The 13638-nt window shown below is 39.1% G+C and overlaps 1 protein-coding gene across 1 annotated transcript; it reads left to right on the forward strand.

The window, feature by feature from the left end:
- LOC119574650 (probable 4-coumarate--CoA ligase 1) lies at positions 1–12897 on the forward strand. Its single transcript, XM_037922031.1, is given in 14 exon segments — positions 1–113; positions 3350–3470; positions 7155–7250; positions 7780–7921; positions 8422–8629; positions 8836–8925; positions 8928–9037; positions 9324–9468; positions 10052–10206; positions 10645–10819; positions 11005–11174; positions 11342–11497; positions 12195–12343; positions 12633–12897. Coding segments are annotated over 12 exon segments (1689 nt in total). The 5' UTR covers positions 1–113; positions 3350–3470; positions 7155–7197; the 3' UTR covers positions 12769–12897.
- The last annotated feature ends 741 nt before the right edge of the window (positions 12898–13638 follow it).

Genomic DNA, 13638 nt, shown 5'->3' on the forward strand with positions numbered 1-13638 from the left:
CTTTTTGTTCCTGTCGTGTCTTATTGGCTGGTTGTACACAGGTCGGGTGTAGAGAGTGAAGGTCGTGAATGGACAGTGCGTTCTCATAATTGCTGGACGATCGATTTGCCTAGGTATGTTCATCAGGGCATGTTTTCGTGCATTTTCCAGTTTGAGACTCTCTCTCTCTCTCTCTCTCTCTCTCTCTCTCTCTCTCTCTCTCTCTCTCTCTCTCTCTCTCTCTCTCTCTCTCTCTCTCTCTCTCTCTCTCTCTCTCTCTCTCTCTCACTTCGTGTGTGTGTGTGTGTGTGTGTGTGTGTGTGTGTGTGTGTGTATGTGTGTGTGTGTGTGTGTGTGTGTGAAATGTGGCTATGATGAAAATTACCACACATTTTTACAAATTCCTGTTAATGATAATATAATTTTCATCGCTGAATCTATTTGTGACAGTTACTCTGTTGCCTCTACCTACAGAGCCCAGATTTTTTTTTATGATTAATTGCTCAAAACACCTTTGGCTCTCGTATTTAGTGATTACGGCGCAAATGAGATAAAGATACTATATCAAATGCACAGTTAAGTTTGTTTTTTTTTTTATACTGCAATAAACATTATAACAAATCATATCTGTCTGTGGAAACATGTCATATGCATGTTATGAAAAACTGAAGGAGCTGATTTACTACTCAGCAAAAATTAAAGTTTTGACAAGGACTTGCGAAAATGTTGCTATGTCAACACTAAAGAACACTTCAAATACAGCGATGTAATGTCACTGTAAATTGCTGTTAACTCATTTTATTCTTTAGAGAGTCTTACGAAAGATGATACATAATAATTCCGGTATTTATTTTATACTGTCTGCATATTTTTAAATAGTGATTCTATATAATTAGATCCTAAGTTGTTTAGTTATGATGATATAAAGAATTATATATTTTTTTTTTTTTTTATACAATACTATAGTTGCACTGTAAATATCTATTTTGTAATTTTTTTATAGACTTTAATTAGCCAGGTCATGTCGACAAAGCAAGTTAATGGTAGTATTTTTACGCTTGGTTAATCTTATCGAGACATCTGCTATCAAGGTTGGCATATCTGAAGAAAATTGAAACGCAGGTATAAAATACCTGTAGACTTCGAATGGAGATAATGAGGATTTCAAGTGAGTCGCATCCCTTGGCTTAATTTACCCCTTGCTTCATTTGCTGCTTAGCATGAAATGATGGTTTGTTTTTCCTTCTTGTGTGATAAAAAAAACGGAGACGGAGACAGAGACAGAGAGAGAGAGACAGAGACAGAGAGAGAGAGAGAGAGAGAGAGAGAGAGAGAGAGACAGAGAGAGAGAGAGATAGAGAGAGAGAGAGAGAGAGAGAGAGAGAGAGAGAGAGTGAGAGAGAGAGACAGAGAGAGAGAGAGAGAGAAAGAGAGAGAGAGAGAGAGAGAGAGAGAGAGAGAGAGAGAGAGAGAGAGAGAGAGAGAGAGAGGAGAGAGAGAGAGAGAGAGAGAGAGAGAGAGATAGAGACAGAGAGAGAGAGAGAGAGAACGCATAAAATTTACTCGTTAGTGTTGGTACAGAGGCAACCCCGTCCTTGACTGCTATCTGAAGTGTGACAGCGCATGCAACTGCATGTTTCGTTGGTCGCGTGAAAAATTGGGTTAGGTTAGGTTAGGTTAATATAGGTGAGTTGAGTTGAATTTAGTTTAGTTTAGGTTAGGTTATGTTGGTTAGTTTAGGCTAGGTTAGGTTAGGTTGGGTTGGCGTCGGGTTGGCGTTGGGTTGGGTTATTTTTTGTTTGTTAAAGAACAAAGTGGAATGGTATTGTTGAGAGAGATTTATCTATAGTAAGATCTTGTGGGAAGCTGTTCTTGGGTCGAATCCCAAATGGGAAGGACCTGTCTTTCTTTGCCTACACGCACACAGCACCCATGTACACGCACATGTGTACACACACACACACACACACACACACACACACACACACACACACACACACACACACACACACACACATACACACATATATATATATGTGCGTGTGTATATATGTATATATATGTATATTTATTTATTTATTTTACTTATTGATTTATTCATTCACACACATATATGTGTGTGCTTGCATATACATCTATGTATGCATATATGTATATATATATGAATGCATGTTTATATTTATGTATATATATGTATGTATAAATATGTATATCTATATATGTATATGTATTATATATAATATTTATGTATGTACATGTGTATATATATATATATATATATATATATATATATATATTATTATATATTATATTTATATATATATATTGTGTGTGTGTGTGTGTGTGTGTGTGTGTGTGTGTGTGTGTGTGTGTGTGTGTGTGTGTGTTGCCAGAAGCAGTAGTGAAAATGTTAGAACCAAAGACACACACATAATACGTCACTTCGACCATCCAATCCGAAATAGGGGACAGTGAGGTGTCCCCTTGTTCCTCTCTTGTCAATTATTTGCTTGGAGAATGTGCGTCCTTTTCTAAATGCTGTGAGTAAAGCAGAAAGATGTGGGAAGGGAAAAATAATGGAAGATAGAGGAAAATACGAATTTCCAGCGGAGGAAAAGAGCCAGGCTTAGTTTTAACGAATATACTGTTTTGGTAGTCTGAAATTAAGGTTTCTCTCCCCCTCCCCCCGTTGTTGTGTTTCCAAGGGCATTGGCCCATCCCTACCTACCCACTAGGTAGCGTGGATAGGAGAAAGTACAGTGGTAGGAGCTTGGGGGCTAACCGCATACCGAAAGCAAAGGTCGATTTTCCCTTTTGTACGTATTCCCGCCATCATCACTATTTCCCGTATAACCGCGATCATCACTCTTTCCCGTATAACTAGGGTTGCGGGGTGAACGTGGCTGTGAGTGAGATTGAAGACCCGTTACATAATTAAATTAAAGATTTAGAAAATAATTTAGTTCGAAAATTAGGCGTATCTCTATTTACTTCTTGTTAGATTAGAGCAGGTGAAGTAATATAAAAGTTGCCACTGTGACGTCCAAGTTACAGGTTCCGTGTTTTGTATGTCTCTGCAGATGCATTGTTTTTTTTTCTAAATTTTATGTTTAAAAGTCCTTTCGACCTGCGTTGACCTTGATTATTTTTGCCTTTTTTCCCGATATGATTTATGTGTTTACTCGTTTATCAGTTGTTGGGGTTTTAATGTGACAAATTGGCCTCTGATTTGACACCTGGAACTAATCACACAATATTAGTCTTTTTTTTCTTACAAAACTAACACAGCCTCTTCCTCCTTAAATGGGGCTGAAAATGAATACCAAACGACGAAACCTTTATTAAATAGCACTATCGTTCGACCACACAGAAAACTAAACAAAATTACTAAGTGGTAACCAAGGACAACTGGCCCCTGCGACGTACCACAAGCGATTCCGAGGAAATAGTGAGAGGAACGAAGACACTCGGTCCTCTGCGTGCTGCAGGAGGTACGTGCATTGAGGTTTCTTGTTTTCGGTTTGTGGATGGAATGAAGAGGAGAAAAATGAATAGAAGAGGGGAGTGGAGGTTTAAAAGAGAGAGATAGGTAAATAAAAACAGGAAGAGAAGTGAGTGAGAGACAGTGATATAAATCCGCTTTATCTGCTTAACCACAGAGTGGATGGTTTTGTCTAAACAGCCATTGGTTTGTAATGGGGTATCATGAATATTTGTCACTGTGATATAGATATAAAACCTATTTGTTTATTTCATCTCCTAACCAACTCGGGTCCCAGGTACATGTCACTTTGCCTGTCAGTCTGTCAGTCTTCTCTCTCTCTCTCTCTCTCTCTCTCTCTCTTCTCTCTGTCTGTCTGTCTCTCTCTCATTCTCTGTCTCTGTCTCTGTCTTCTCCTGTCTCGTCTGTCTGTCTGTCTTCTGTCTGTCTGTCTTCGTCTGTCTGTCTGTCTCTGTTCTGTCTGTCTGTCCTGTCTGTCTGTCTGTCGTCTCTCTCTCTCTCTCTCTCTCTCTCTCTCTCTCTCTCTCTCTCTCTCTCTCTCTCTCTCTCTCTCTCTCTCCCACCACACACACACACACACACACACACACACACACACACACACACACACACACACACACACACACACACACACACACACACACACAGTGGCTTAATTAATTTCTAATCGATTAATTAATATCTTATTTTCCCCTCTCTGCGTCGGGTGTGGGTACACACTCGGTGCACAAGACACGTTTATGATAAGAATATGGAGAAGAGCCTTTAGATATTGTTTATCTTCCGGACAACTTCGCTGCCTAGAGAAGCCAGGAACACAGAGGCTTAAGTAGGGGGGGAGGTCGGTTTTCCACTACCCATCGAGCGCTCGTTGGCGAGGGGGTCCACAAGCATACCTGTCAATTCAGTTTGAATATAGGTGTTTTTTGTACGGCCAGGAATCTATTTATATAACACAAACACACACACACGCACACATGCATAAAATATATGCATACATATATACATACATATATACATACATATATACATACATATATACATACAATATAATCATATAATATATACATACTATAATATACATAATACATTACATAATAAAATACATACATAAATACTACACACATCACATACACACTAACACATACATATATACATACATATACCACACACACCACACACACACCACACACAACACACACACACACACACACACACAACATATACAACTATATATATATATATGTAATACAAATATATATGTGGTGGTGTTTTGTATGCGATCGTCGTATGCGGCGCGCGCCCACATATATATAATATATATATATATATATAACATATAAATATATTACATAAATACATAACATAATATATACACCCTCGTTTATACAGTAAAATAAACTTACACAAACATATTTGTATTTATATATGGTATTTATATTTATGGCGTGTACACACGCATTTATCGCATCTGGCTTTTCTCCTGCCGATAGTCTCCTCGCTCTCCACATCCTCTGCCTTCTCCCTTATGTCGGCCACCCAGCGCATAGTCCGCCCGACCCTCCGACCTGACCTGACCTCTCATCGCTTCCGTTCGTCTGTCCTCACCCTGCCCCGCTTTACCTCGTTGCCTCTACTCTCTCTCTTTTATACCATCTCCTCTCCCTTTCCTCTTCAGACTTAAAGATGGAATCCAAGTGGATTTCGAAACTGTAGTCTGTTTTTCAGTAAATGTAGTTTTTGCATTGTGTTTTTTTCTACCATAGTATCAACCGGAAGAGTGTTTTACCATTCATGTATGTGTATGTTTAGCAAGAGGGGCTGATATCCACATTACCGAAATATCTGTAACAAAGACGTAAATCTCGAGCTACGTAACCACACTTGATGCTGAATTAGTGGATGCATATCATATCATATACGAAGGTAGTGAACGAGAGCAACAGCAACACGGTTATTCTTGATAGCAGCCAAGGTTAAACTCTCCCTACCTTTTACTGCGATTGAAAATATCTGACATCAGTATGTATCGTTATGGTACAGTACATTATTAGATGTTCACCGAAGGAGAGCGAGCATTCAGACCTCATTCTCGGAAACGCGTCGGTAAGTCGGCATTATTCCATAGATATCCATACCATAAATCACAAGATTTAATCAAAGAAAAAAAAACTGTTATCTGGTCTGTTCGAATTTAGAGCGAATATGTATACATACACATTTGTATATGCTTACACACACACTCATTATATATATATATATATATATATATATATATATATATATATATATATATAATATGATTTTATGTGTGCGTGCGTGCGTGCGTGCGTGCATGTGTGCATGCGTGCGCGTAAATATATAAATATATATAAGGTATGTATATGTATATATAAAAACATGTTTGCATTGGTTGGATGCCTTCATATTAGTTATTATATCTCTATAAAGCTAGCGTATACATGAAGCAATTAGACATATGAAACAGAATCATAACAGTGGCACACAAGTTGATATCTCGTGTGATTATTATGGGTCAAACCATTCGTTATCATCTTACCATATATCAGTAAGTCAAATCGACATGATAAATACATGGTCAACAATCATGTGAAATGCTCTATCACACGACCTGTTATCTCAAGTAGGGCAGATGCGCAAGCAATGGGGAACTGTTGCTATGTAAAAGAACAGTGGCCTGAACTTTTTCTTAGACGGTTAGATACTACAAAATTAAGCCCTGTTTGCAAGGGTGGATGGCCAAAAAGGGAGGGCACTCTTTGGACCACTTTCACCCTCCCCCAGTACGTTATTCTAGGGTTGGGAGAGTAAATGCACTTGGATATTCTTAGGACTAACGTGACTGGTTTTGGTGGAGAAAATAACTGTGCTTCGGTTTGAAACTTGGATTTATTTTCGATGTACTTTACTATAACCACTTGGCAGGAACAAGCGTGAATGTATCTGTCTCTTTCTTTAGAGACAGATTATTATTATTATTATCATTATTATTATTATTATTAAAATTTTCACAAAAGAAAACTGTAGAGATATGGCAATCCTAACTCCCAACGCCATATCGTATGTTATAAGCCTACTCGGTGATAAAGGTAGTTATTAGTTTGGTACAACGTACTTTTTCTTTCTTACTTTCTCAGTCTTCTCCTCTCGCCGTTTCCCTATACTTTAAGGTTGGCAATTCTTTCGTTCTCATGGTGTGGTTTGGTCATTTTTACACTGAAGTTGTACTAGAGTGTACTTATAGTGCTCTGTGTTCTGTGGCGGCCTCTTTTGCGTTTGGGATTAAGATTCTTATGAGGAAGTCAGTTCTACAGATAATGTAGGAGAGGTGATGGTGATGATGGTGGTGGTGGTGATGATGATGTAATATTAATATTACGTCTGAATCTTCTACTGTATTAATGAAAAAATAATAAATTTATCCCAGATACAGTGATACACAATAAGTCTGATATTTACGACGGGAAAGACCAGCATAATTTCAGAAATAAGAATGCATGTCTTTTTCTTTTAACTTGCTGGAAAATGTAAAAAACAAAAAAACAAAAAAAAAAACAACGGATCGTAATTTTCATATATCCTTAAATTTACTGTTTTCTTCGTGTCTCACTAGAGCAGAATAATACTCAAATCCCTTTCGTTTATATTGCAGAGAGAAAAAACAAACGAACTTGTGTTTGTGAAAAACTGTCGCCATGGCCTCGGCAATGAATGTAATGAGGTTAGCGAGGAAACTGTCGCGTTCAAGGTAAGTTAGATTCAAGGTTCTGTTTAATCACATATAGTCATGTTTACTTTTGCCTTTGATTTGTGTGTGCAAAATATCGATGTTCAACTTGTCACATTTTCTTTTTGGTCGTTTGAGAGCTCGGGACAGCAGGCTATCACACAAGAAAAAACAAGACAATTCTCAATGATTTTTTCAACTTATCATCTTGTCGATTTCATCAACAGATGGGTTTAAACTGATACGTAGTCTTGGCGTTATCATTATTATTATCTTCATACCATATAACTGTCCCATAACACGTTTTTTTTCCTTGGATAATCCTCCGCTTTCTTAATCATCATTACACACACACACACACACACACACACACACACACACACACACACACACACACACACACACACACACACACACACACACACACACACACACTGTGACACTGCAACTACTACTACTAACTATTATTATCATGGTCATTATCATCACGATTGTTATTATTATTACTTTTATCATCATGATTACTTTGCTGTCTGTTCCTTGGCTCCAGGATCCTCGGCAAATACCTACACACTACGTCAGCTGGGCAGAACATTCTGACGTCACCATTGCCTGACGTCGACTTGCCTTCAGGAAATTTGACTTCACTCATACTGAACAAAGTTACGAAATGGGGACATCACACTGCTACGGTAAGTGTGATTTTCTTATCATTTTGTGTAATTTGATATCCTGGTGTGTATATATATTCTCGCTAGAAATTCTCTCTCTCTCTCTCTCTCTCTCTCTCTCTCTCTCTCTCTCTCTCTCTCTCTCTCTCTCTCTCTCTCTCTCTCTCTCTCTGGCATTTTATTCACATTTTGGTTCGCTCTCTTCTATTTAGCTATGTAACATTTGATAGCACATATCTACCATGCAACAGGCATTTAATTCGGAGAAAATGTATCCTAACGTTATTTCGGGCTAAGACTCTACTGACTGAAAAAGGTCATCAGTCAAACACTATATATTCGTGCTTACCGTAGTTAACATGAAAATGACAATGGCTTTTATTTTATATCAAAACAGGATTAGAGAGTAAATAGTTTTTTTTTTGTATAATTATTTTACATTGAGCGATTAATGGAAATAGAGAAGAGTAAATTTAGAATAATTGAAATGCCTTTAGAATAACCAAGTGATGTTATAACAGGAGTGCAGCGTGACGGGACGAAAGTATACCTACTCCCAGCTGGTGGACGGGGCATCCAGGTGGGCGGGCATGTTGACCAAGATGGGCATGAAGAAAGGGGATGTATTGGCAGTCGTCATGCCCAACTGCCCTGAATACCCTATCGTCCTCATGGGCACTCTGATGGCTGGCGTCGTTGTTTCTACAGTGAATTCAAATTATACGGCAGGTCGATTCGTTAGTTCTTTTTTTGTTGAATGTACTTCTAAATGCTTTTTATTTCGTTAGTTAATATTCCTTGCTACGTCTTGAGGAGAAGAATCAGATAGCTCACGATCACAGATATATTACGATCCACACAAGACCAAAACCAATTATATTACACCGTTGCCACCATATGTTAACGTGGCTCCTCACCTTACCCCAACCCTACAGGAGAAATACATCGCCAGCTGTTAGACTGTGACGCCAAGATGCTAATATACGACCCTGTCTTGGAGGACAACGTGGACGGCGCCCTTGCACAACTCCACGGCCCATCCTCCTCGTCACCAACGGCCCTTCTGCTCGCTCCGGAGCCCTCAACCTCCGTCATGTGTTTGAGGACTCCAGCATCCCCTTTACCGATCCCGTTGAGGTAGGTGTCACTGCTTTTTAACTGGATTTGGAGAAAAATTCTAGTCGTGTTTTCCCTGTTCGTGGGAAAAGTTGAATGAGATGGTGGTGAGAGTAATGACTGTGATGAGTTTGATGTGATGGTGAGAGTGGTAGTTTTGATAAGGAAATAAATATGAGGTAATGAAATTCATGATAATGATAACAGTAATGATAACCGTACTAACAATATATAGTACGGATGAATATGATAATACTAGTTAAATCAATATCAATAATCGTTTATAAACTCAATGAAAAAAATACAGCTTTCCGGGGAGGAACTCGCCCTGATGCCCTACTCCAGCGGAACCACGGGGCCACCGAAGGGCGTCGCCATCACCCACAACGGCTTCTCCTCCAACATGGTCATGTATTCGGTGCCGGCCAGCCTGCCCGTAAAGGAGGCAACAGGTAAATTTACTTGGAAGCTCATACGATGATTATAGAGAGTAAAGCCATACGTTGGCGTTGGAATTAGACAGGCAAGCTAACGGGGAGCAAATGGCGGAAACTTTTGTAAGTGAACCGGTATCGAAAAGGTTCGCCGTTCAGTTCATTGAAAAGTTCAGAGAATATTAAGGTTTCTCATTTAACTTTTAAAATACTGGGAACAGTGAATAAATGTAAATAAAGCTTGTTGATTGCGTATTAAGAATATTTATTGCGTATGATAAATGCATATGATATTTCATATTAATTTCCTGGCAGAGTCTAAAGTCACTTACAAAAGTGTAACCTTTTCTGTGTAATGTAAGGCGTTAAAATGCGGATCGCGGATATATATGTCTACACACACACTCACATCACACTCACACTCACACTCACACACACACACACACACACACACACACACACACACACACACACACACACACACACACACACACACACACACGCACGCACGCACGCACGCACACACACGCAAACAAACAAACAAACTTATTAAATGATAAAGAAACAAGAAATGAATTAAACTATGAAAATCACATTGCAGCTACAAGCCAAGGGGCCTTCATGTGCCTGCTGCCATGCTACCACATCTACGGGATCCTGCCTATCTGTCTCGTAGGATTAACTGTGGGAATCAACGTAGTTACTGTACCCAAATTTGACCCAAATACCTTCGTCAACACCATCACCTCACACAAGGTTAGTTAGTGGCTGTGTATTCCCTTTTTTCTTCTGAAATATGATATTAGACTATTTTTTGCCCTCTTGACTTTTCTTTTCTCCTGAAATATGCTATTAAACTTTTTTTTTTCTCATGGCACTTCTTTTTTTGAAATATACTATTAAACTTTTTTTTTCTGAAATATACTAATAAACATTTTTTCACTCTTGGCTCTTCTTTTCTCCTGAAATATGCAATCAAACTATTATTTCCTCTGAAATATACTATTATTTTTTTTCCTCATGGCTCTTCTCTTCTCCTGGAGTATGCTATTCCTCTTGGCGCTGTTTTCAGGAATCTCAAAACTAGAGACACTGACAACCCTGGCTTACATTTCCTTCTTTGTCGATTTCCCCCCCATACTTTTTGTCCGTCTGATCGCGAGTAAGTGCCCCCCCCCCCTTTTACATGAGCAGATGAGCACCTTGCATCTGGTTCCTCCGCTTCTCAACTTCTTGCTGCATTCTCCTGCCGTCACTGCTGAGAGCATGGCCCATCTGGAGCACATTGTGATCGGTGCTGCGCCTGTGTCTCCATCGGCAGCTCAGAGTTTCAAGGAGAAAGTCAAGAAACAAATATTTTTCCAAGAAGGTCATTCTTTTTTTTTTATTTACTAGCGAGAGCAACTGAAGGCATTGCTATAATCATTGCATAGTCTGCACTGCATGAATTTGTACGCCTTGTACATAGAAGAATGTGGATTTAAGTAGAACCCTAGTAATGCATATTGACGTATAGTTGTGTATATAGGTATCATCTAATAATTTCTTCTACAGGGTATGGAATGACCGAAGTACTGCTAACTCACGTGGTCCCAGTGGGTACGGACGAAGTAGGGACATGCGGTCACCTGTTGCCAAATGTGAAGGCGAGAGTGGTGGACACTGACACTGGGGAAGACCTGAAGGCGTACGAGGACGGAGAAATATGGGTCAAGACGCCTTCGGTAAGTCGTGGAGGTAATTTTAAACCTAAAAGAATCCTATCTGTACGATATTTAAGCGATCTTCCTCAACCCTCTTTACCTTGGAATGATACGACCCAAACGCTATGGTAAGAAGCCTACTTATAAACATTATATACATTAATCCTCTCCTTCTAAACCCCCGGTAGATGATGCAAGGCTATTTCCAAAATCTTTCTGCCACCGCTGAGACGATCGATGCTGACGGCTGGCTTCACACAGGAGACGTCGGCCACTATGACGAAAGGGGTTTCTTCAAGATAGTGGACCGCACGAAAGAACTCATCAAAGTGAAGGGTCTGCAGGTAAGTTAGCGTAATTACAATAACGTGTATACAAATATGTATAGGAAAACGGTCGCAATAAGAAATTAAATGAAATTGTGACGTTTCGAGCTCGAGATTCACATCAGACGGATACAAAATCGAAAAAACGAATGCCTTTTCATAGGTATTAATTCCGTTTTAAAATGATGGCTCACAAGTGCAAGTAGTAAGAATTATTAAGGGTATAAACTTATTGGGGAAAATGGCATTAATGGACAGGATTTCATTCTTTAGGAATGAGTTTGGAGCAATGCAATGTTTGCAAATAATGGTACTACAGGTTTGATTAAAGTATATTCAGTCACCGAGAAAATAACATATGGACAAGTTCTTATAAGTAGAAACATGACTTTAAATTGGCAAAGTTCTTAACTTATTCGACTGATAACAAGGAAAATGTGTCAATTTTACAGGGGATTAGGAGCCTTTTACCCAGTAAAAATAGTTAGATGCACCAAAGAGCCAAATCTAAATATATTATTTTTTAAATTAATATGAAATTGATTGCCAATCCAAAGATTACCATTTGTGTATTTACTCTTTTGCTAGCACGCACACGCACACCACACACTCACTTTCACTCTGACTCTCACTCTCACTCTCACTCTCACTCTCACTCTCACTCTCACTCACAAAAACCAGAACGCTCAGTAACCGTCGTCCACGATCCCTCCAGGTATCGCCATCCGAGCTGGAGGACCTGCTTCGTCAGTGTCCCGCAGTGGTAGACGTGGGTGTGGTCGGTATACCAGACGACCGGCTGGGAGAAGCACCACGAGCCTATGTCGTCACTTCCAAGATGGTCTCTGAGGAATTCGTCCACGAGTGAGTTTTCGCAAGTTTTTTTTTTTCTTTTTTATTTATTTATTATTATTATTATTTTTTTTTTTTGTAAAGCTTTGCGTTAGGGATATATTTTTGTGTTTTTTCCCCCAAAACGCTGACTTTGAGAAGCATATCTATCCAGAGTTATCAGCCGGGGATGTACGTACCCCATCGTATTTAAATATCGCAAAAAGAAAATAAATAATACCTCAACAGTGAAACTAAACAATGACACAACAATGAAAGCTCATACTTCATACTATGTCACTTTTAAAAATACCCACAACAGATTCCTGGAGGACAAGGTGGCTCCTCACAAGAAGCTCGCTGGTGGCGTGTGCTTCGTCAAGGAACTGCCGAAGACCGCGACGGGAAAGCTCCTTCGCCGAGAGCTGAAGAGAATGTCCACGGAAGGCATTGCATAGAGGTGGCTGACGGCGTGGCCTTTTAAAAGAGTTTGGGACGATTTTTTTTTAATGAAGCAGTTTCGAAATCGTGAAAGGATGATGTCGAAACTAGCGTTTTATTTTTCAATAAACCTATTTTATGTATAATTATTTTTTCCGACCTTTTTTACCAACTAATAAACGTATAGGCTTCTCGAGTGTAAGAACGATAGCGTGATATTCGTATACTCATCACTAACCCACAAAATGGTTCACAACAAAATGAGCTAAAGTCACGAAAATTACTTTTTTATGAGCAGAAATCTGATGAACCCATAATGTGCGCCAAAATGTGACTGTATAGTCAATGAAGGTCGTCCACATGCGGTTCAAGTCTAACCGAGATGCACAAAATAACTAGTTTGAACGGCATATAAACTTTTCCTGCATTGTCATTTTTTTTATGTCCGTTTACCATTTCAGATTTCACGGTTAACTAGACCATTATCCATTTTTTTTTCACAAATGACTGATTCATTGAATATGCCCATTTGTCTTCGCATTCTTTTCACGGAAACATTCGAATACACAGCCTTTGGTTTGCATGCGATTATGAGTCATGTCGGCCTCATAGTTGACGATTTCCACCCGGGGAGGCTGTTATTCACCATTAGTAAGATTATTTTTATACAACATTAAGAATATTGTTAATATCATACGTTTGGAAAATGCACAAACGAGATTTACTGAGAAGTGAAACAACAGTTTCGAACTCCTGGATTTCACCTGAAGAGGAAAGGGAAAGGAGGGAATATAAGAGAGAGAAAGAGAGAGGCAACGCGGTGAACACAGGACAGATGCTTTTTGCTCGTTGCTTTTCCTTTTTGCTAATATTTTTGCAGATACCTA

The sequence above is a fragment of the Penaeus monodon genome, chromosome 6, assembly GCF_015228065.2.
Source record: "Penaeus monodon isolate SGIC_2016 chromosome 6, NSTDA_Pmon_1, whole genome shotgun sequence".
Lineage (NCBI taxonomy): Eukaryota > Metazoa > Arthropoda > Malacostraca > Decapoda > Penaeidae > Penaeus > Penaeus monodon.